Source organism: Apodemus sylvaticus, chromosome 8 (genome assembly GCF_947179515.1).
Source record: "Apodemus sylvaticus chromosome 8, mApoSyl1.1, whole genome shotgun sequence".
Classification (NCBI taxonomy): domain Eukaryota; kingdom Metazoa; phylum Chordata; class Mammalia; order Rodentia; family Muridae; genus Apodemus; species Apodemus sylvaticus.
In genome coordinates this window covers 66,170,396-66,192,503 of record NC_067479.1, presented here as the reverse complement: position 1 = coordinate 66,192,503, position 22,108 = coordinate 66,170,396, and the positions used below count along the sequence as shown (strand labels likewise).

Sequence of the window (22,108 nt, the reverse complement as noted above, 5' to 3'; positions counted from 1 at the left end):
AATTCTTTCCTCCCTAAGATGCTTTCGGTCACAGTGCTTTATGACTGCAATAGTTTAATCACTAACTAAGCTGTCTTTCTCCTGATTTCCCTTTGAGTTTGTCTTGGTATAATGGATTTTTTTTTAAGTAGTCTCAATCTGTCGCTCTGGCTTATCTTGAATTCTTGACTCTCCAGACTTGCAACATTGGGATTATTGGCCCACATCACCATCCTAGAAAGATCTCCAGGTGTGATGTGTTAAGTCAGAAAGCACCACATGGCGACCACCACTCACAAATGCAATTGCCAAGAGTGTGTTTATTTCACAAAAGCAAGAAGCAGAGATTAACCACTTACAAAAATAGCAAACAACCCCAGACAAAGGCACACAGGCCTTTTTGTAGGGAACTAGGGGAATTTTAGCTAGAGTTAGGTAATCTAAAGCTTTATTGGTGCGTGCCAGGGATGTTACAGGGGTCGGTTTCTGATTGGCTTGTGTCCAAGTGGTCAGTAGGCTGCCTTTCTGCCTGTGTTGTGAGCATTTAACTATAGGATAAGATACCCAAACCATCTAAGGCTGTCAAGCACAGATGGCCTTTTCTGAAATCAGATATTTCTCCATCCTGTGGTTACTTCCAGGCTGTTCTTTGGATGGGAGATTTTTATGACCTTGTTCCTGGAATTATGACCTAGTTCCTGGGACTGATGACTTCGGAGGGTTTTATGGTCAGTTCCTAGAATGAATGACTATCCTTTTGAAGTCTATTGCTACTTCACAACTGTAATTTTGCTATTGTCATGAATCATAATATAAATATAAATATCTGTGTTTTCAGATGGTCTTAGGTGACCTCTTTGAAAGGTTGTTTGACCCCCAAAGGCATTTCAATCCACAGATCGAGACTGCTGCACTAGCTGGTACATGATCAAACTTTTACAGTTCTTTGCAAATGGTGAATGCACTATTATTTATCATTTCTTATCCAAGCTTCTATGATCACAATACTTCCTTGGCACACATAGATTCAAAAGGGATCATTGAAGCCCAAACTCCCAGTGTCTACTAAGCTCCTGGCACCAACAGGTAAGGGGTCTCCAGACCCTAGCTACTCAGCCCAAGTTTCCCCCCACTCCTAGCTCCAAGCTCGGATTAGTAAGTGGTATCTAGACCCTGAATGTTCAACAAAAACTGCTGTTGTCTCGGTGTCTGGCACTGACCAGCAAGGGAGCCCTAGACCTTGAGCCCCAGCCCAAACTTCTGCCACCGTGTAGCTCCTAGTCCCTGGTATAGACAAGTGAGCCCCCTGTCCTGGGACCCTGACTCATACCTCTGTAGTTACCCTAGCTCCAGATTCTGACAAGCAAGCAAGCCTCAGGCTGTCACCGCCTCCTTTTCCACCCAGACTTCTACCCATCCAACAGAGGTTCAAGTCCCAGCACAGGAGAAAAAATGGGAAAATCCAAGATAATGCACCTCCTTCAAAATTAACTAATCCCACGAAAAATGGGAAAATCAAAGATAATGCACCTCCTTCAAAATTAACTAATCCCACCCAATGAGGATAACCTGGAAGAACTTCCAGACAAAGAGCTCCATAGGAGGATCGTGAATATGTACAGACAACTCAAGGAACACAAAATAATCCTAGAGAGCAAAACAAAGAGATGAGTAAATGAGGAACTTAAGAAAGCAGAATTTAATAAAGTGACTTGTTGGGTGACCTACACCCCTACATTGTATGGAGGTGTGTCCCTGTATTTCAGTTGTTGGTTGCTGTGCCAGCAGATGTCTTTGTGTCTTAATTAAACCTCAAGCAGGATCCAAGAAAGCCTGCAATAGAGAATTACTGGGCATAGGTAGGGGAGCCCACCCAAATGATGCTGGGACATTATTAGACAATCACCCTAATAAAGAAGGGACATTGGCTTATATATGGATATAATAATAATAATAATAATAGATAAACCCAATTCCATTCGTTTGGAAAAGACCCAGAACAAGACTGCTGGGTCACGTGTCAGTTGCGTTTTTAACTCTTAGTGGGCTGTCAAATGCTTGCCATAGTGGCTACGCCATTGTGTAGAGCCACCAGTAATGGATCAGGTTCAGATTTCCCCATTTTCTTGCTAAAAATTGTTCTTTTTTTAAAAATCTGAACAAAATTCTTCTTTGTTTTGTAACAGAACAATCGCCACCCTGATAGGTGTGAAGTACTCTCTTACTCTGGTTTTGATTGGCATTTTTCTGACTAGTGATATTGAGCAACTTTTCATCTATCTATAAGTCATTTTTGGCTTCCTTGGAGAATTATCCATCAAGTCCTGTGCCCATTTTCCCAATTGGTTTATTAATATTTCTGCTATAGAGTTGCCAGAAGTACTTATATATTTTAGACTTTAACCCTTTATCACATATATGATTTGCAAATATTTAGTCCAGGCTGCAGATTGTCTTCTACTCTGTTGATTTTCTCTTTACTATTCAGAAGTTTTAAAAGTGATATCATCCTATTTGTCTCCTACTGATTTTTAAAATATTTTCAGGATCATACGCAAGGAATCATTGAAAATATATATATATATTAATTCTTTTCCTAGGTGTATGATCATTTCAGGCCTTAATATTGAGTCTTTAATGTGTGCTGATTTCTCTGTGTGTAATGTAAGGCATAGATACTTTTTATTCTTGTGAATTCATGTTTCCCTGAATTGCTGTTGAAGGGGCCACCCTTCCTTCACCACGGGGCACCCCACTCACACCTCCATTGATTCATTGCTGGGGTCTGCATTCTGTCCTATGGTTCTAACAGGTCTGATTTATCACTGTAATACTTTATTGCTTAGCTTTGTAACTTTTTTCTGTAGCAGTGATTGTGAGTGATACTTCTAAATTAGGTCATTTTGTCAAGACTAACTTAGCTCCTTTGGGTTCTATGTGGATACAAATCCTTAGATTGGGTGACGGCTTGAATAAGAATGCCCGCCAAAGGCTCATATATTTGAATGCTCGGGGCACTATTCGAAATCATTAGGTTTAGAAGGTGTGGCCTTGTTGGTGGAAGTATGTCACTGGGTGTGGGCTATAAGGTTTTGAAAAGTCCATGCTAGGCCCAGGCTCTCCTCTCCTTTTCTCTCTCTTTCTTGCAAATTAGGTTGTGCAATTATTGTTAACATATGGGAATATTTAGAACAGAATAAATTCTTTAATAAGACTGCTGGTACTTTATTTACTAAATCTGTTGTGAATCTCAAAGTCTTTGCTCACACACTTGTGTGCACCCAAACAGTGTTGAAACAATGATTTAAGTGTGTCCTCCAAAGCAGCGGTTCTCAACCTGTGCGTCGAAACCCCATGTGGGTCAAATGACCCTTTCACAGGAGTTACCTAAAACCATTGGAAATGTCAGATATTTACATTATGATTCATTACAGTGGTAAAATTACTATTATGAAGTAGCAACAAAAATAATGTTATGGTTGGGGGTCACCACAGCGTGAGGAACTGTACTAAAGAGTTGAGCATTAGGAAGGTTGAGAGCCACTGCTCCAAAGGCTCCTGTGTTGGCAGCTTGGTCACTGGGGTGGCAGCTCTCTGGACTTTTGAGAGGTAAGTCCCCATGGAAGGCCCTTGGGTCAATGGCAACTTGCACCTGAGAGAGTCAGAGATATTTTTCTGGAGGGTCCTAGTTAGCTCTCATGGGAGGGTTGTGATAAATCCCCAGCTGGGCCCCACCCAGTCTGGCTTACGGTCTGCTGATTGGATTCTTCCTGCCACGTGCATCCTCACGCTCCCGCCAGACATCCTACAGTCGCCCTCAGAGCTGAACCTAAGTCCTTAAACCTCCAAAATCATGAGCGGAACAAACAAGCCTCTTCAGATTAAGCTATCAGCTCTAAAAGGGACGACATCTCTATAAACTCCCTGCCCCAAAGGCTCAGGGTACATCAGCGGGCAGGAGGCACGAAGCCTGGAAGGAGGACCGGGAGGAGCTCAGGGTAAAATCCTGGACATGGCGTACCGGGTGCACTCCGGAACTCACCGTAGCTGTGCTTCTCTGCACAAGATCAAGCCAGCCCAAATTCTGGCATAGATAGGTAGAAGATCTCTGGGCCACAAGCCTTACTGTGGAGCTAGTCAGCGGTTAACTGCTGAAGAAGAACCACTCTTCTTAGAGGGTGTGGCCACTGGTAGGTAGATGTCCCACGCTCCAGTGGATGGCCCCACACCCCTGCACTTATGGGCAGCACTGATTGGATTTACTGAGTTATAAAAATAACGACATGAAATTGGTAGTCAGATCTGTTACAGAGATATGGAGAGAAGTGTAGGAGGGGGTAGGGGTAAATATCATATTTTAGTGTATACCTACTTAATGTATACATTATCAAGAATAAAGGAAAATTAAATAAAAACTAAATGAAAAACAAACAAAAGTCCTCTTCTTTAAAAACAAATAAATACTTGCCTCAGGTATCTTAATAGAGTGATTTAATTTAGAAGAGAGCAGACACACAAACGCTAACTATAGGACCAATGACATGAGGAAAACCCAGTTCTATAGATTGTAATCTCTAAAGGACCACTAAGACATCTTGACAGAATCAACCACAAATTCAAGATTAGAATTTTCCTACCCAATAGAGATGATAACTAACGGAAAATACAATGCAATAAATTAGAAAAAATCAATACAATATAATTTACAATGGGTCAGAGAAAGCAATACTCACTGGAGAAAACCACATCACTTTCAGAATCCAGATAGTGAGAGCGAGATTCACAACGAGGATGCTGAGCAGGAGGAGAACGAACAGGTACAGGCAGCGCTTCCTCCATCCGTAAATGCCGATCTTGTAGATGTGCTGGTTCTCGGGTCTCTCTACATGAGTGCCCTCGGTGACCGTGGTGTACTGTTCTCGCACCATCGTCTAGGGAGGGAGCAGAGAACTTTGTTGTCAGTACTGATATATCATGAGTCTAGAAAACAATTTTACTCCAGGCCAGAAGCCAGGTATGGCGTGTACACCTGTGATCCCAGAGCTCCAGAGGGGGAGGGGAGGAAAGCTGGAGTTCAAGGGAACCCGTGGTTTCACAGTGAAGTCAAGGTCAGCTGCATAAGTCTCTATCTCAAAGGAAGAAGAAATGAGAGAGAGACAGAGACAGAGAGACAGAGACAGAGACAGAGGCATTATTACGTTAAAACATGTCATACTGTTTCAACCACAAGAAAATATTTAATTTGTCACTCTAAATAAGTTGGATGTGACCAATTCACTTAAAATCCAGTGGATATATTTTCAGATTTTAATCAATTTCACATACATGCATGTGCACACACACACAAAGTCTATGGCTTTCAAAATTCTGCTGAGCTGAACTTGACATTGAAGCATCAACCTTGAAGTCAAGTTATCAAATAGGAAGAAAAAATCAAACCGGCAACCATATATTTTTTAACCTAATTACTCAGTTTGATTCTGAATAGTTAAATTATGTCTTCTCTCAACTAAATTATTCAAAATTATAAAATATTTTTTACAAGATGCCCACTACACCCATTTTTACCTGAACAGAACAGTAAGATGCATGAGGGTTCTGGGTCTCCTTTTCTGAGCATGAGGAGATGCTTTCCTGGTGAGTGTGCATAGGTGGTGAGCTGTGTCCTGAGGAGGCTCCTCAGGATCACTGCACTCACAGGCCCTCCTGGAAAGAGGACCGTGGGCCTTCCCTGGTCACCCTCACCTTTGCAACCTGTATCTCCCATATAAGTGATGGCATAGGCCCACTTCCTGCGTCCAACCCATGTGCTACACACCACCCTTCAGGAGCTTGGAGACACTTCCTGCTTCTTCCTCATTTGAGATGCATTTACCTGAACCATTTCCATTGGCTGTTAAGCATGCCCGTTGTTAAATTTGCACCAGTTGTACTACTTATTTATGGTTTTGTTTTGTTTTTTGAGACAAGACTCACTCTGTGGCCTAGAACTCACTCTGTCCCTGGTTGGCTTCAAATTCTTGGCAATCCTCTGGCCTCTGCCTCCTGAGTGCTGCTTCACAGCCATGAACCGCTGTGCCCCATTCTTATTATTAATGCCAAGTTTTATAATTGCCTCTTTAATGCTTTTGCCTAACTTGTTACCTGCTGATGTCAGCCGTGTCGTATTAAAAAGGCCTTTCCTCAGGGGCTGGAGACAGTGATTAGCAGCACTCACTGCTCTGAGTTCAATTCCCAACGCCCACATGGCAGCTCACAACGGGCTGATGCCCTCTTCTGGTGTATAGATGTAAGTGCAGACAAAGTACTCATAAAATACATAATAAATAAATAAATAAATAAATAAATAAATAAATAAATAAATAAATAAACCTTTTTTTAAAAAAAATGTTTGTTTCTCCTTAAAAAACAAAAACAGAAAAGAAGAGAAAAAGAAAGAAAAGACCTTTCTCCAGTGAAGGGTGATTTGAATGACCAGGTAACATACAGTATAAATAGTTTTGTTAAAGAGCTGGTTTTGTTGTTTGTACTGACACCAAATGCTTGTGAAAAAGGACCCCAGAAGTTCAGATAAAGAGCACCACTGGGCAGAAGGCCAGTTCCCCAGGGCTGTGGAACTCATGTTGGCAAGAGATCATGCTGACGAAAACGCAGAGCACCCTGTGATCTCTTTATAACCTTGTGCAACAGTAACAAAGGGAGTGAATATTCTGGAATTCATACTCAAAGTCAATGATGTGAAAATAATTCAGAGTTTAATATGTATATATTGAACAAAATTTAACTTTATAGACTAATTGTAAATAATTTATGTTAGCATTAAAAAGTATAGTCCCTGTTACCTGCAAAGTGTGTCGATGTTATACCTAACTATTATTGACTTTAAATGCATGGCTCAAATATTAATATCAGGTTTTGGGGATTTTTTTTTCATTTTTTGTTTTTCTTTTTGTTTTTTGTTTTATTTTGTTTTGTTTTGTTTTGGTTGGTTGGTTTGATTTTTCAAGACAGGGTTTGGTGGGGTTTTTTTGTTTTGTTTTGTTTTTTGTATAGGATTAGCTGTCCTGGAACTTACTCTGTAGACCAGGATGGCCTCAAACTCACAGAGATCTGCCTGCCTCTGGCTCCCAAGTGCTGAGATTAAAGGCATGGGCCACCACTGCCCTGCCCTAAAATCAGTACTTTTATAACTTGAACATTAGATATAAATCACTAGTGTTTTTACATAAACATTAGATGTCCTACATTTTTAAGTTCATAGCTCTCTATTTGCTATTTAAGCAAAACAGTCTTGCAGGTAAATATTCTATCTTATACATTCTTTGATGCATTTTTAAGAAATTACTTATTGTATGTGTATCTGGGTCTTGCCTGCATGTATGCCTGTGGACCACGTGCACTCGGTGCCCATGGAGGCCAGAAGAGGGCGCTAGATGCTCTAGAGCTGGGGTTACAGATGCTTGTGTGTGCTTAGAATTAAACCAGGATTCTCTGGAAGAGCAGCAAATGCTCTTAACCACTGAGCTATCACTCCAGCCTCATATTTGATTCTTGTTATATACGGAAATAATTGAGTGTATTGCCCATTCTGTCTTGCTAAATATAGGCTAAGCAATGACATTCTGTATTTCAACCAGCCCTTACTTGTCTGCTCAAGACAAGACACTTTCAGAAGCTAGGCAACCAAAATGACTAACATAAGAGTCATGCTCCAAAGGAATTAGTAATCTTGGGGTTGGTAGGGTGCAGAATAAAATATGGAGTATATAAAAATAATTAATAAAAAAGGGGGAAATGGCACAGAAAATCTTGAAAGAAACCAGGTGTGGGGATATAGACTTACAGTTCTATCATCTAGCCCCTCAGATAGTAGTGACCTGAGTTCAAGGTAAGACTGAGATACATGGACAGTCTTTCAAACAAGCAAACAAAAAAACCAAAACACCAAACTTTCATAAGGGGGAAATGTAGACATATTTTTCTCTCAACTGTGGAGAGCTCTTGGTGCTGCTTCTAAGATATTGTCAAGAATTTTACTTTGGGCTAGAACAAGGAAGTAGACCCAAGATCTTGATCATCTTGATAAATCCCTTGATAACATGGGACCTTTGTTTATGCCTTGCTTGTTCCTTGACTACTTTGCCTTGACCTGGAAAAGTACAAAGTCTCTTGAAACTCATGCAATCTCTTAACTGTAATCCCCTGTTAAAAAAAATCAAAATGAAAAAGCAGATCACATGTCTCCAACATATAATTGCATAGGTTATAAATTAACATTCCAAAAGCAAGGAAAGGGAACATGGTAAGGAAATACTGGACCAAAGCAAGACCAAAAACAAGCTAGACAAATTCAAATCTCTGTATTTCCATGTCTGATGTCAAAGTACTCTTTAGACTCCTAAGTACTTTCAGCTTTGTTGACTGCAACACACTTTCTCTTGGGCTGGTTCCTCTCCCTGTCAGCAGCAGATCTCCTCAGCAGGTATCCCAGGTATCTCCAACATTTTGGCGTCTCCAAGGTATAATCTGGGCTTTACCTGCACCATTTCACATGATGTCCTCCCTGGGCCTCCATACAGGAACTCTGATGACACATGCCTGAGCCCAACAGCTTTCCTTAGCTGCAGAAGGAGATTCCATAGCCCCTTCCATCTCTCTTTGACTCTAAAGCCAGAACCATGTGGTCAAAACTGCCAAGCTCTGCTGCTTGCTGGGGCTGGAGCATGGCCTCCTCATCGGATTACATCTTCACCAGCTTTCTGGGTTTGATGGATCCCTTCACTGCCTAAGTTTGACTGTCCTGGAACTCACTCTGTGACCCAGCTGGTCTTGAACTCAGAGATCTGCCTGTCTCTGTCTACAGAGTGCTGGGATTAATGGTGTAAGCCCCCGCACTCAGGTTTAAGCTTTTCTTTAATTCCTTTTCACAGATTGAAAGCTTACCTGGGTTTGATCTTGCCCTGAGGTCACCGATCTCTTTATTCCACTTAGCATCAGGTTTTTCTTTAATCTGTTTATCTCCTTGAACACAGGATTTAGCTCCATTCTACTTCCTGATGTCACTTTTCTCCTCAGAGTATGCATTTTCTACTTTTCCTTCCTCAGTTTGCTCCTTCTCATTATAGATCTGCATAAGGTAACCACTAAGAACCACATAACAGAGTCAATACTAGGCTGTTTTTGAGATTTCCTCTACCAATGAAATTAATCCCAAATTCTTCAATTCAATCTCAAAGCAGACTTTTGGACAAAGGCAAAAAGCAGCTACCTTCTTTGCACAAATATCACAAGAACAGCCTCTTGGCCATGTACTAATATTTTTCTCCTTGGAAAACTCTTGAGTTTGGCCCCCACAGTTCAAATCACCCTCAGCCCCACAGTCACACATGTTCCTACTAGGATCACCCATTAAGCCACACTTAAAGCATTCAACTGCTTCTCTAGTCCAAAGTCCCAGTGTCCACATTCATCTAAAGCACAGCCAGGCCTATCAGAGCAATGCTCCAGTCCCTGGTACCAACTTTTATATTAGTCATTGTTTCTACTGCTGTGAAGAGACACCATAACCACAACAACTCTTTTAAAGGAAAGCATTTAATTGGATGGTTCACAGGGTCAAAGATTCAGTCCATTATCTTCATGGCAGGAAGCAAGGTGGCGTGCAGGCAGACATGGTGCTGGGGAAGGAGCTGAGAGTTCTACATCTGTATTTGCAGACAGGAGGAAGAGACCATGAGCCACTGGCCTGGCTTGAGCATCTGAGCCCTCAAAGCCTACCCCCTAGTGACACACTTCCTCCAACAAGTCCACCTCCTCATAGTGCCACTGGTGATGGACCTATAGACGCCATTTTTATTCAAACCACCACAGCAGGTAAGGGTTTGTTGTTTGTTGTGGTTCCTGGTTCTGTCTCTCCTCCCAGAATGTCTAAATGCTGCCTGTGCATCAGCTTGGAGAGGACAGGGTGAAGTCCACTGAACAGGTGAGATCTGTAGCCCACCTCTTCCCTCCTGAGAGTCAGACAGGCTAGAAGGGGAATCAGAGTCCACGAATGTTGTTGTGGACATCATGAGCTTAGTTCAATGCCCTCAGCTGAGCAGTTTGCACAGGTTTCCTAAGAGCAGAACATCCTGCGGCTAAGCTTGATTTCTGTTTTCCCCGCCGGATGTGGTAGGGACTTGCCAGGTGCCTGACCTATGGCTAAGATTATTTTTTCCTGTTGTTTTTCACCTGGACTCAAGTATAAATTGCTGGTCCCTCACTAAAGCTTCAGCATTCTCCTTACTGAATGACCGGAGTTTGTGTCTTCTGTCAATCCCCCAGGCCTATGCCTGATACTTGGTACCGTATCACCGGGTGCTGTCAGTGGTTCCAAGTCTTCCCCTTTCCCCCTCTCAGAGTGTCCAGACACCACTGCACATTAAGGCTGAAAGCATTAAGTGGAGTCTGGAAAAGGTAGGATTCTGGTCCAGTGAATGCTGGGGGTGTGGGGGAGGGAGAAGGCCTTCTCCAAGAATCTTAGTGTTACAGCTCTTTTAGATGAAGGCTTTCTCTGATGCTCTTTAATGAGGCACCTCTTTGAGATGATCTTAGCTTGTGGTATATTTCTTTATTCGAGGTGGGTTTGAATGCATACACTTTGGGGGTAGACCAAGGTTATAGAGCTTTGAGGATGCGTGAGAATATCCAGGGAAGGAAAAAGTCATTGGTTGAAGGCTAAGGCTATTGACATGACTCATTTACATGGGGAAAAATCTAGGTGCTGTGCTATGTGACTGACTACCTGTGACCACCTGGTTGGGGGGGGGGGTCCTCCGGGTTCTGTGCTCTGAGGCAGGCATGGAAACAGGGAGAATGTTCCACTCCTGCTGGTCTCAAGTTTTGAGATTTCCAGGGTTTGAACATGCTTTACCTTGCCAGTTCTGTGCCAGTTCCTCTTGTGGCACCGTCCATATGTCCCACCATTTGTCTGTCTGTCTTTGTTTTTTTAATCAATTTGACACAACTTGACATCTGGGAATAAGGAAACTCAATTGAGAAAATGCTTCATCAGATTGCCCTGTAGGAAAGTCTGTGGGGGCATTTCTTGACTAATGATTGATGGGAGAAAGCTTAGCTCACTGTGGGCAGGCCACCACTAGGCAGAAATAAGCTGAACCTGAGGCTGGAAAGCAAGCCAATAACCAGAACGTCTCCACACCTCCTGCTTCAGTTCTTGTCTCCAGTTTTAGAAGATTAGAGTCCTTGACCAAGATGGCTGGGAACATGGCAGCAGTCGGGTAGCCATGGCACTGAGGCAGTAACTGAGAGCTCACAACTTGAGACAACACCGCTAGGTAGAGAAGGAGTCATGTTAGTAATGGTGTGGGCTTTAAAAGCCTCAGAGCCCACCTCTTCCAACAGGGCCACACCTTCTGATCCTTCTCAAATGGTTCAGCAACTGTAGATCATTCAATAATTATATGAGCCACGCAGGCCATTCCCATTCAGACCACCACAGACGACAAACTAGGTTAAGCTGGAAATAAAATTTATATTGGAAGGTAGATCTTAAAAAACAGCATAGAAGCAGACAGTGGTAGCTGGGGCAGGAGAATGGCAGGTGTGAAGTTAGTCTGTGAGCTTGTCTAAGGGTATCTGTCACTTCTCCCTGACCCTATTTCTCTATCCAGACAAGGCTGAAGTGTGACTATGTACCCCAAGCGTGACTCCTGTCTAGGGGCAGCTGCCAATCCATCCCCTGCGTAGATTTGTAGGACTGAGCCATAAATATGCATATACATGCACGCACGCACACATACACACACACACACACATGTATGTATATAGTCCTTTTTCATAGTGAAATAAATAATATGAATTTATTTTCATCATTGTCCCAAATTCATGACCATATTTCAATGACCAAATAGTTATAGAGATATCTCTGTTCCATTGTTACATTAGTCACTCTGCCTGGTACACCTAAATACAGCAAGGCTGCTGAGTAATCTCCGGACTCTATCCAAGCAGTCTAATTATAAAAGCAGGATCTTGCTATACATGCACACAAGTGGGACAGGAAACCTTGTATGCTCACAAACACCCACAGTAAACAGTCACACAACTCTTCTTGCCTTTTTATAGTGGTATTGACTTTTAAAATAAAAAGCCAGGTTTGTTCCTTGAGTAGTATACCAAACCAGCAGAACCCAGCACTCAGCCCCTGGCAAACACAAGCAGAAGTCTCTTTAGAAGGGCCAGAATGGAAGAGCGAGAGACCTAACTGACTGCCCTACCAGCTTCAGCTTAGAACGCGCTTGTTCTGGCGTTGTTCACTTCAGCTACTGGCTCATTCTAAAACACAGTGGTATGGTTACAAAGTAAGCAGTTCAATTTCCCTGCCTCTCTCTGCGTCTCCCGTCTTATTCAGCACACTCAGACCTGAAACTTTTATTATATAAGCAGCACGCAGAGCTTGGGCGCCATCGGCACCAAGAGGCTAAGCTGGTAGCAATGGCACAGCACAGCCACAGATAAGAACAGCACTGAAGTCACTGCAGAGTGCGTGTGTTGAACGGCTGTGATGGAAACAGGGGCATGCGGCCTCCTGACCCTAAACACAACCAGTGCTACTGGATACCAACTTGGCTCCCATTCCTAGCATAGGTTATAGCAAGGGTCAGCCATCAACTTACTGCACACACATCAGACGGGGGCGTGGTAAATGGATGTAGCAGCTAGTGACAAACTGCCGTGAACAACTGCTGAGGACTTAAACACAGCACTTCTGCATCAGGCAATAGTGGGAGTCTACAGCTTAGTGCTTCCTTCTGTCATGTGATAGTGAATGCCTACTGTTTGGTTGGTTTTGTCTAAGTTGTTGTGGAGGGCACTTAACTCTCCTGTGTCAGGTGACTGGGCACCGTCTGTCTTCCTCTCTGTGTTATTTTGGGAGTCCTGGTGGCTGAAAGACTCAGCACTTTCGTGGTTCTTTTGTGAATGCATGCTAGATGACCAAGGGTTTTTTTTCTTAGTCAGGGTTTCTATTCCTGCACAAACATCATGGCCAAGAAGCAAGTTGTGGAGGAAAGGGTTTATTCAATTTACACTTTCCACATTGCTGTTCCTCACCAAAGGAAGTCAGGACTGGAACTCAAGCAGGTCAGGAAGCAGGAGCTGATGCAGAGGCCATGGAGGGATGTTCCTTACTGGCTTGCTTCCCCTGGCTTGCTCAGCTTGCTTTCTTATAGAACCCAGGACTACCAGCCCAGGGATAGCACCACACACAATGGGCCCTCCCCCCTTGATCACTAATTAAGAAAATGCCCCACAGCTGGATCTCATGGAGGCACTTCCTCAACTGAAGCTCCTTTCTCTGTGATAACTCCAGCCTGTGTCAAGTTGACACAAAACCAGCCAGTACAATTGACCCCTTGTCAACTTGACACACAAAAACATCACTGTTAAGCCTCAACCCGTACTTTCTTATTCATCCCCAAGATCTAAATAACTTTAAAAGTCCCACAGACTTTGTGAATTCTTAAAATTCAAATCACTTTAAAAAATATCCAATCTTTTTTAAAATTCAAAGTGTTTTTACAATTGAAAGTCTCTTAACTGTGGGCTCCACTAAAATGCTTTCTTCCTTCAAGAGGGAAAAATATCAGGTCGCAGTCACAATCAAAAGCAAAATCAAACTCCAACTGTCCAATGTCTGGGATCCACTCATGATCTCTTGGATTCCTCCAAGGGCTTGGGTCACCTCTCCAGCTCTGCCCTTTGTAACACACACTTTGTCTTCTAGGCTCCAGATGCCTGTACTCCACTGCTGCTGCTGTTCTTGGTGGTCATTCGTGGTACTGGCATCTCTAAAACACTGCTGACTTCTACTGTAATTAGGCTTCACCAATAGCCTCTCATAGGCTCTATTCATGGTGCCAAGCCTCAACTTCTTTGCATGACCCCTTCAGTCCTGGGCCTTCAATTGCAACTGAAGCTGGACCTTCACCAAAGGCCTTCCATGGTCTCTCTCAGTGCCGAGCCTCAGCTGCTCTTCATGATCCCTTCAAGCCTTCAAAACCAGTACCACCCGCGTGACTCTTACACATTACCAAGTCCTGCTACAGCACAAGTTACAACCTTGGCTATCTCTGGAACACAGCCTCGTTGTGCTCTCAGAAACCTCTTCCCAGAAGATGTCACTTCAATAATGCTGGTCTCTTCTTAATCACCACTAATTTCTTAGCTCCAGCTAACCAGCATCAATAGTGCCAGTAATGCAAAGGTTTTGCTTTAGTGGTTCTGGTATCTTGTTAATCACAGCTGATTCTTCAGCCCCAGCTAACCAAAATCACAGAATCTTCACAATCAAAACAGCAATGATCCTAAGAAGATTCTTTACCCTCTGAAAGTTCACAAGCTAAAATTTGGAATGTTATCACTACAAAAGAGTGTGTCATTACAAAGATAATGGATATTTTAATTGCCCTGATTTAATGTATAGACATATTAAAGTATTATAACCTACCCAGTAACTATGTACAATGTGTTAATCAAAAGAAAAGACTTTCCAATGCCAATTTACTGAAGTTGTTAATTTATTTTTTAAGTGTATTTGTGTTTTGCCTGCACATATGTCTGTTTATACTAGTCAGCCTTCAGGCCAGCTGACCTAGATGTTTTTATGGAGAAGAGAGTAGTCTGGCGTGCTTCATAAGCTCACTGACTAACTACTGCCTTGTTCTTACACAGCTTGGGTCCCAGAACCCTGATTTGAGGTGATGAGGGAATGAAGAAAGGACAGACACATGGACACATAAAAGCTGGGACTGGGTAGTCTGATGGAGAAGACCCAGAAGCCCAGGGTGTTTGCTGTATACATTTGAACAGGGACCCGGTTATTGCATCCAGCTGAACAGTGAGATGGGGCTATAACATCCAGATAAACAAGGAGTTGTTAATACACAGCTGAAAAGGAGTCAGGCGTAGCTAATCTCAACGGGAACAGTCGGGAGCAGGCACAGGAAGCTACGATGGTTATTTTCTTCACTAAGTGTCAACACCCGCACAAAATGAAGCTTCGCCATCACTCTGGGCCTAGCCCTGGAAGGGTCTCGACATCTCCCATAGATCTAAGGCATCCGGGACCTTGACCTGGCTGGGCCTTTACCAGACAATACACATTCACTCAGGACTTTACTCACACCCACCTCCCATCCCCCATCTTCCACCCTTTCTGTTCACTGAGCCAGCATCTGTGTAGCTGTATCCTGCTCTGGCCAGAGGCAAGGCCCCATAGTTCTCTGGTCCCACATTTGTCGTTTCTTCCCCTACTGTTGCCTTTTTAATTTTGTCATGTGATGAGAATTTTCTTGGAAAGACTGTATGGGAATATTCTGTACTTTGTAAGGAGTTTAGCTTAATGATCTGAAGGTCAGGTGTCCCTCTATGTCTATATATCATTTATCTGTCTTCTATCTATCCATCCATCCATCCATCCATCCAAGTTTCAAACCTAAGACAAAAGGCTGAGGTGTCTATTTAAAAATATCAAATCAGACCTACCTGCCAGGTTCTCCCAGCATCCCTCAGTCCCTACCGATTACAGGGTATGACTGCCACACCCACGCCCTACCCTGAACTCTCCAGCCCAGGGCCTGGGCTACCCTTTCCCTAAAAGCTCTACCCTATAGAATCAGGACACTTTGGTTACCTGCCCCTTTTGTGCCTTTGGCCTCCTAGTTGACGCACCTGGTTTCCTTCTCTCCCCTGCACTTCTTCCACACGGTTCAGGGTCATGACCACTCTGGACTCTCCCAGATGTGTCTGCCCCTGGCTGTGCTCTCCCTTTTCTCCACAGTGAACATTCTCTTCCACCATGCCTAGAAGCAGTCACACCCTTTCTTTTCCTTTTTCTTTCTTCCTTTTTTTCATTCACTACCATCACCTACTTATTTGTGAACCCAGGACTTCACACATGCTAGGCAAGCACTGTATCAGAGAACCATATATCAAGCCACAGGAAGTGCCATTTTATAGGACAAGATGGCAAGGTATTATTTTAGGCACTTAACTGCCATCTTTGTCAAGATCACTTGGGAACTTGGACTTGACCATCTTCAGAATCATAAATGTAACCAGTCTGAGAAAATACTTTCCCATTGGCTTTGAAAGAAAAACTCAAACCATTCTGGAATCCACTAAATTAACCCCACTTGAACCACTAGTTTTAAAATTCTCAAAGTGAACTCCCTTGTATCTAGATGTTTCCAAGAAAAGAGGCAAAGAGAAAATAGGCTTTTTTTTTTCTTTTTGAGACAGGGTTTCTCTGTATAGCCCTGGCTGTCCTGGAACTCACTTTGTAGACCAGGGTGGCCTCGAACTCATAAATTCGCCTGCCTCTGCCTCCCAAGTGCTGGAATTAAAGGCGTGCGCCACCAGTGCCCAGCTCTTGTAGTTCCTTGGAACCCAGACTGGCTTCATCCTGAGGGTGAATCTAAACCAGTCCAATTGGTCTTTCTCTGGCCTTTCTTCATTCCTTTAAAAGTATCTAATATTTTCCAATCATCACACAGTAACTTAGTAACACAAAGAAACCACCCCTGTTTGAGCAATGGAAAGCAACAGTTCCTCTTTACAGCTACCTGCAGGATGGCTGCTGTCTGTGCTGGGGGGGCGGGGGGGGGGGGTAGCAGTCCCAGAACAGTTGAAGAGCTGGCTTGACAGTTGGCTTTTGTGTCATTTATCCCCAATTACAAAACACCTTGACCTTTGTTCTTGTTTTTAATCCATTAGTGTCTCCAAGAAACTACCCAAAGTCTGAAGCATTAGACTGAGTCTATCAGAAACGTTTGAGTGGAGTTGAACATGATTTTCAAGAGTATACCTTCTCTGATTAATTATCAGTCAACATCCCATAATACATTCGCATTTGTCGTTACAAGTGTGTAAATGCCAGCAACAAGTCATGCTAAATGCAGAGCACAAAGTCTCTGGGACAACTTGCACAGGTAAAATAAGAGGGGGACTGGATTTTGTTAATAATTAAAATATAATTGAGATCATCAACTTATTCAGCATTATTTTAGATTATTAACCATTATGCCATGAGTGAAGAAAAAAATAAGAAACCCTGTACCTATCTGATTTACAAATTACATACTAATTCTATAAAATCCAAGTGGAAACTGATCACTTACCTTAGCCACTCAGAAACCACACAGATGAATTGATTCCTGATGAGGGCCGCCAGAGCTCTGCAGTGGTGGAAAGATTTAAACTCCCATTTCGTGGAGGGAGAGACAGGCAGTGAGTTCCCAGTCTCTCTCTCCCCTGAGAAAGGGCTCCTTGGCTCAGGTTTCTGCCCCTCCTGTAGCAACAGGCGAGGCTAAATTTACCCTGTGACTTCAATGGCTCAGACTCTCTTAAAACTGGGAAACAATTCCAGCTGGCACCCTCGGGTGTGCCAAACACAAGCCAAACAGAATCCCGACCATTGGGGCAAAGCCAGCACCCCAACACTTCCTGAGAAGCTCTGGCCATTTTTGATGAGCCCTAATGTCAACCCGCACCGCAGTCACTTAGAACTGGCAGGCAGTGCCCAGCACTGAGACGCCATTGCTTTGTGGTTCCCCTTCCTTACCCAGAGACATAAAACTGTCCAATAACAGAAGGTCTGTCTTTGGAAACACTTTCCTTAAGCCCCATTGTAAGTAAGAAACTTTATTATTTGAGAAGAAACTTGCATTGTGGTGACTAACAAGAAACAGAAGGTATGTAAACTTTACATATTAAAATGACAGCTTTTTTTCAATGAAGATAACATCAGTTTAACAAATTATGTGAATGTAGCCATCTGATACTGAAGTGTCTTTGTTTAAAAAATAGTTAGATCATTTCATTTTTATCTGGCATAATATATCAACCTTTTGAATCATATTAATCTTTTATTTTGAGTTATTTTCATGCTGCCTGGAAGCATGAATTAAAATGGACTAAATTACATACCTAGAGATTTAGGTTTTCACATCAGACCTTGCTTAGAAGAGACAATTGTACAAGGATGCACGTGGTTAATTTTAACTTTCTCCTTGGGAGACTCACCCCTTTCTGTTTATTTGTATTGAGACTTTGTAACTGTTTGAAACTTGACGCTTCTCTTACAGGAACAGCTGCAGGCCTTAAATTAAACCAGGACAGTTTCAACTAATCTTATTTATAGGGCACTTAGAACCCTTTCATAGATCCTCCACACACTGCAACAATTCAAACTGAGAATCAGAGTATAACAATCAGCTCTTAATTAAAAATACTCAACCTCTTTGTGAGTGATGCCATCTTGACCTTCCAAATTGATGGAAAAACACAAGTTTGAAAGTCCTAATTCAATATTCTGATTGCAATGTGACATTCTTTTCAGTGGTGGGTAAATTGAATTTGTAAGCACACTCTTGTTATTGGTACATCTTTTTTTTTATGCTAGTCAAGTATTATGTGTTTCTCACTCACACAAGTTTATACCATCAAATCCAGTACTCCACGTGAGACTGACTCAAGCACGCCTTTGCTTTTATGGGTCAATTGAAGTGATTATGACAAGATTTTCAGTGTCTCAAATGTAGGTCTAGCTCATCTGAAACTCACATATGATATTGTTTTCAATGGAATCAAAGCATTTTAAAGATAGAAATGATATTAAAGTAACTCTATTCTAAGACCAAGTAATGTGTTCAAGGTTCCATAGCTAATGAAGCATGTTAGTAAGGACTAGAAAGCTAGCTAGGTTTCCACACCTATTTAGTATTCAATACACCCATGTGTTCCATGCTTGACCTCATTCTTCTGTGGTCTAGCCTGGTGTCATCTCATTTTTCCCATTCTTGCACTATACCGTTCAGTGACTACAGGTCTGCAGTCTCTACCTGAGTCCCCCTCTTTTAAGTTTTCTCAGTGTGGATAACCCTAGTGAAAATCAGAGGTTCGGGTGGTGATGTCTCAAGGAGGACTTAGATCCCAACACTCAATAATCTAAAAGTCAAGGTATAAACTGATCAATGAAAATGGGCTTATGTCATGAATATGCTGTGTCAGAAACAGGCAAAAATGTCTATGCCCTTCCCCAATGTCAGAATTTATTGTTATCCAGTACATTCTGAAGGTAAGGCAGTTTCCTTGGCTTCATTTTGCCAAACGTTCTCAATGTCCTTGACAGCCAGCTGAGCCAGTGGTGCACCAGCTTCTTTTGTCCAATCTTGACTACTAATGTTATTCTCAGACCACACTTGATTTACCTCACAGTAAAAAAGGAAAACATCCACCCCACTCCCCACACTAAAGAATGGCTACAAAGTGTTAGAAAGGCCACTGCAGAGTTCAAGGAGCTTCAAAGAAGACTGAGAGTCGGGGAACCAAGGAGGTGATGGAGATGAGGAAGGAGGTGTTACAGCAGTCAGATAACCAGCTCTCCTGGTGGTCTGCTGGACACTGATGCAACTGGGGAAGAGTGGAGCCCAGGCTCAAGAATCAATTATAGCAAACAGAAGCTGTGTGTGTGTGTGTGTGAGTGTGTGTGTGTGTGTGTGTCTACAGAGGTGAAGGACAGGTCTAAATCCTGATGAACAGATGGACTGACAGACAAGTGGCAGTTCGAGTAGGGCTGTGTCAACACTGTCACAGTAGGCACTCAGTTGCTAAAGTCCCTGGAGCAGTAGTCAGTTCTCTGCCTGTTGGTCTCTTGATGCTCACACCAGGTGGTCAGGTGACAGGTCACTGGGGCCATCACCATCACAGTGTTATGGGTCCTCTGCTTGTGGGATTCAGGAAAGATGTTCTACTCTCAGTCTACTGTGTTCAACAAGTCCTTGGGTCTGTTTTTCTGATAGGGTTTTAATATGTCCAAGTACACACAGAGCCCCAAGTCCTCTCACTAATTGGGCACTATAGTCCCAATTTGAACTACTAATTGTATAAGGTACTTATCTTTTGACTTTTAGGAAAATAACATCTATCTGTCTGTCTGTCTTACAAATTGGACAAATGAGTTGGAGGTGGTGTTGGGAGCATATTGCATAAAATGATGGTTTGTTGTTTTGTGTGTTTGTTTGTTTGTTTTAGGCTGTGACTGGTCCTGAGAGACTCCTGCCCCAAGAGCAGCTTTGGGTCTGTTTTGAGGATAGAGGATGATTCCACAGTTGGATGGCACCATCCTCTAGGCACACCGATGCAGTTTAGACTGTTCAAATGCTGGTTTCTAGAAGTAAAGAGAGTGCCACATATCAATTTACCATGGAGCAAATGCCATAACAAAATCTTATTAGGAAAAACAGGCCTGAGGACTTAACACATCAGGCTGCGGAAAGGGTCCTGTTCTCTCATCCTGACTCTATAAGGAGGAAGACATCTTTGGTGGTTTGAATAAAATGGCCCCACGTCCACTGGGAGTGACACTATTAGGAGGTGTAGCCTTGTTGAATAGGCTTGGCTTTATTGGAGGAGGTACGTCACTGGGGGTGGGCTTTGAGATCTCAGAAGCTCAATCTCTTTCCTGCTGCCTGTGGATCAAGATGAACTGTCAGCTCCATCTCCAGCACCATGTCGGCCTGGATGCTGCCATGCTTCCTACCATGATGATAATGGACTAAACCTCTGAAACTACAAGCCTGCTCCAATTGAATGGTTTCCTTTATAAGAGTCAGAAAGGCCACTGCATGAAGCTGTGAAGATGAAGCCTGGGTTGCCTTGGGGACCACAATGTGTTGGAGATGGATGCCAGAGCCCACAACATCTAGCATCATCACTTTGATGGCCCCACTGACCTGTCGTTGCACCACTAGGTGTGTGCATGAATGACCAACTCTCAGAGCCTACCCAACTGTTCAGGGTCATCTTGGTTTAGTTCCCATGTCTGATGTGGCTTGAATTGTCCTGTCTGCCTGTTTGCCTGTCTAACCTGCTGTTCACCTGGACCTAGTCCTGCCCTTTCTTCTCAATAGCTGAACTCAGGTCTACAGGTCTCAGGCCTTCCCTGACCCTGAAGTCTGACTTTGCAATACACTGAAGAGGAGATGCAAACCCATTGTGGATGTACCACCTACATAAGTTGAAAATATCACAGCATGCAGTGTGTTTGTGTGTTAGTGTGTATGTGTATGTGTGGTATGTACATATACCTTGTGTCTGTGTGTATACATGTGTACCAGTGGATGTTCATGCACATGTATGCACATGCATGTTGAAACCAAAGGTGACTGACCCAAGAGATCTTTCTTAGTCTTTGTTTCTGTGTTTGTCTGTCTCTGTCTGCCTCCTCTCTCTCTCTCTCTCTCTCTCTCTCTCTCTCTCTCAGCTTTCATGGGGGCATGGTTCAGGAATGGAGACATGTGAGAATTATGAGTGCTTGTGAGAAAGCTTCAAGAAAACACAAATCTTATGACCTCAGTTTCTTCAAAACACAGAATTGTTCTTGGAATATGTTTTCATGTTCACCTCAGATGTAGGGGATGGGTGAGTTTACTTCAGACTACTCATTATTGCTTGCTGGTGTTATTCAACTGTGTTTATGGCTCTATGGGAAAGCACATTTTGCCTTGTGCAGCTTGTCCTTGTAAGTACATTATATTCATGTGATTCTTCTTAACCTTCAGTATAAATTGTCAATGCTCTGAATACATTTGGCTATTGCATGAGACTTCAGTCCACCTCACTTATCGGCTGGCTCCATTCTTCCAGGTCCCAACAGCAGTGATAGGGCTTCTCATGGAGCCAGCAATTCATCCCACACCATTTATATGCTTAAAGCCCTTGAAGAATCTTGAAGACATGGTGCCAACTTTTTAAGACACATGCATTCCTCAATGTTACCTGGCTCTCATGCTGATTTTTTCTTAGCTCGCTGGTCCATGTGATCTCTGTTAAATGAAATTTTATGAAGCATAGAGTGTAGTATGGAAGACAAGTGGAGTCAGAACTTGAGGCAATCTCCAGGGTGAGAATGAACAATGACCAAAGGGATTAGTTCTATTTTATCTCTGTTGCTTTAATAAGATATCCTGACCAAAAAATCAATTTAGGTGAGAAAGAGTTTATTTTAGCTTATAGTTTCAATTCACTATCCATTCTTGTGGAGCAGTCAAAGAAATAGGCACTTGAA

At 42.8% G+C, this 22,108-nt stretch overlaps 1 protein-coding gene across 2 annotated transcripts in view; it reads right to left on the bottom strand.

The window, feature by feature from the left end:
- Sgcg (sarcoglycan gamma) overlaps positions 1-22,108 on the bottom strand; it is a 67,513-nt gene that overhangs the window by 32,251 nt on the left and 13,154 nt on the right. The window contains exons 1-2 of one of the 2 annotated variants that reach the window (XM_052191263.1): positions 17,160-17,306; positions 4,713-4,910 (exon numbers count right to left, since the gene is read on the bottom strand). In XM_052191263.1, the coding sequence (XP_052047223.1) occupies positions 4,713-4,907 (195 nt within the window). In that variant the 5' untranslated portion in view covers positions 4,908-4,910; positions 17,160-17,306. Of the gene's footprint in view, positions 1-4,712; positions 4,911-17,159; positions 17,307-22,108 lie in introns of those variants that run through there. The other variant, XM_052191264.1, reaches the window with a different exon arrangement.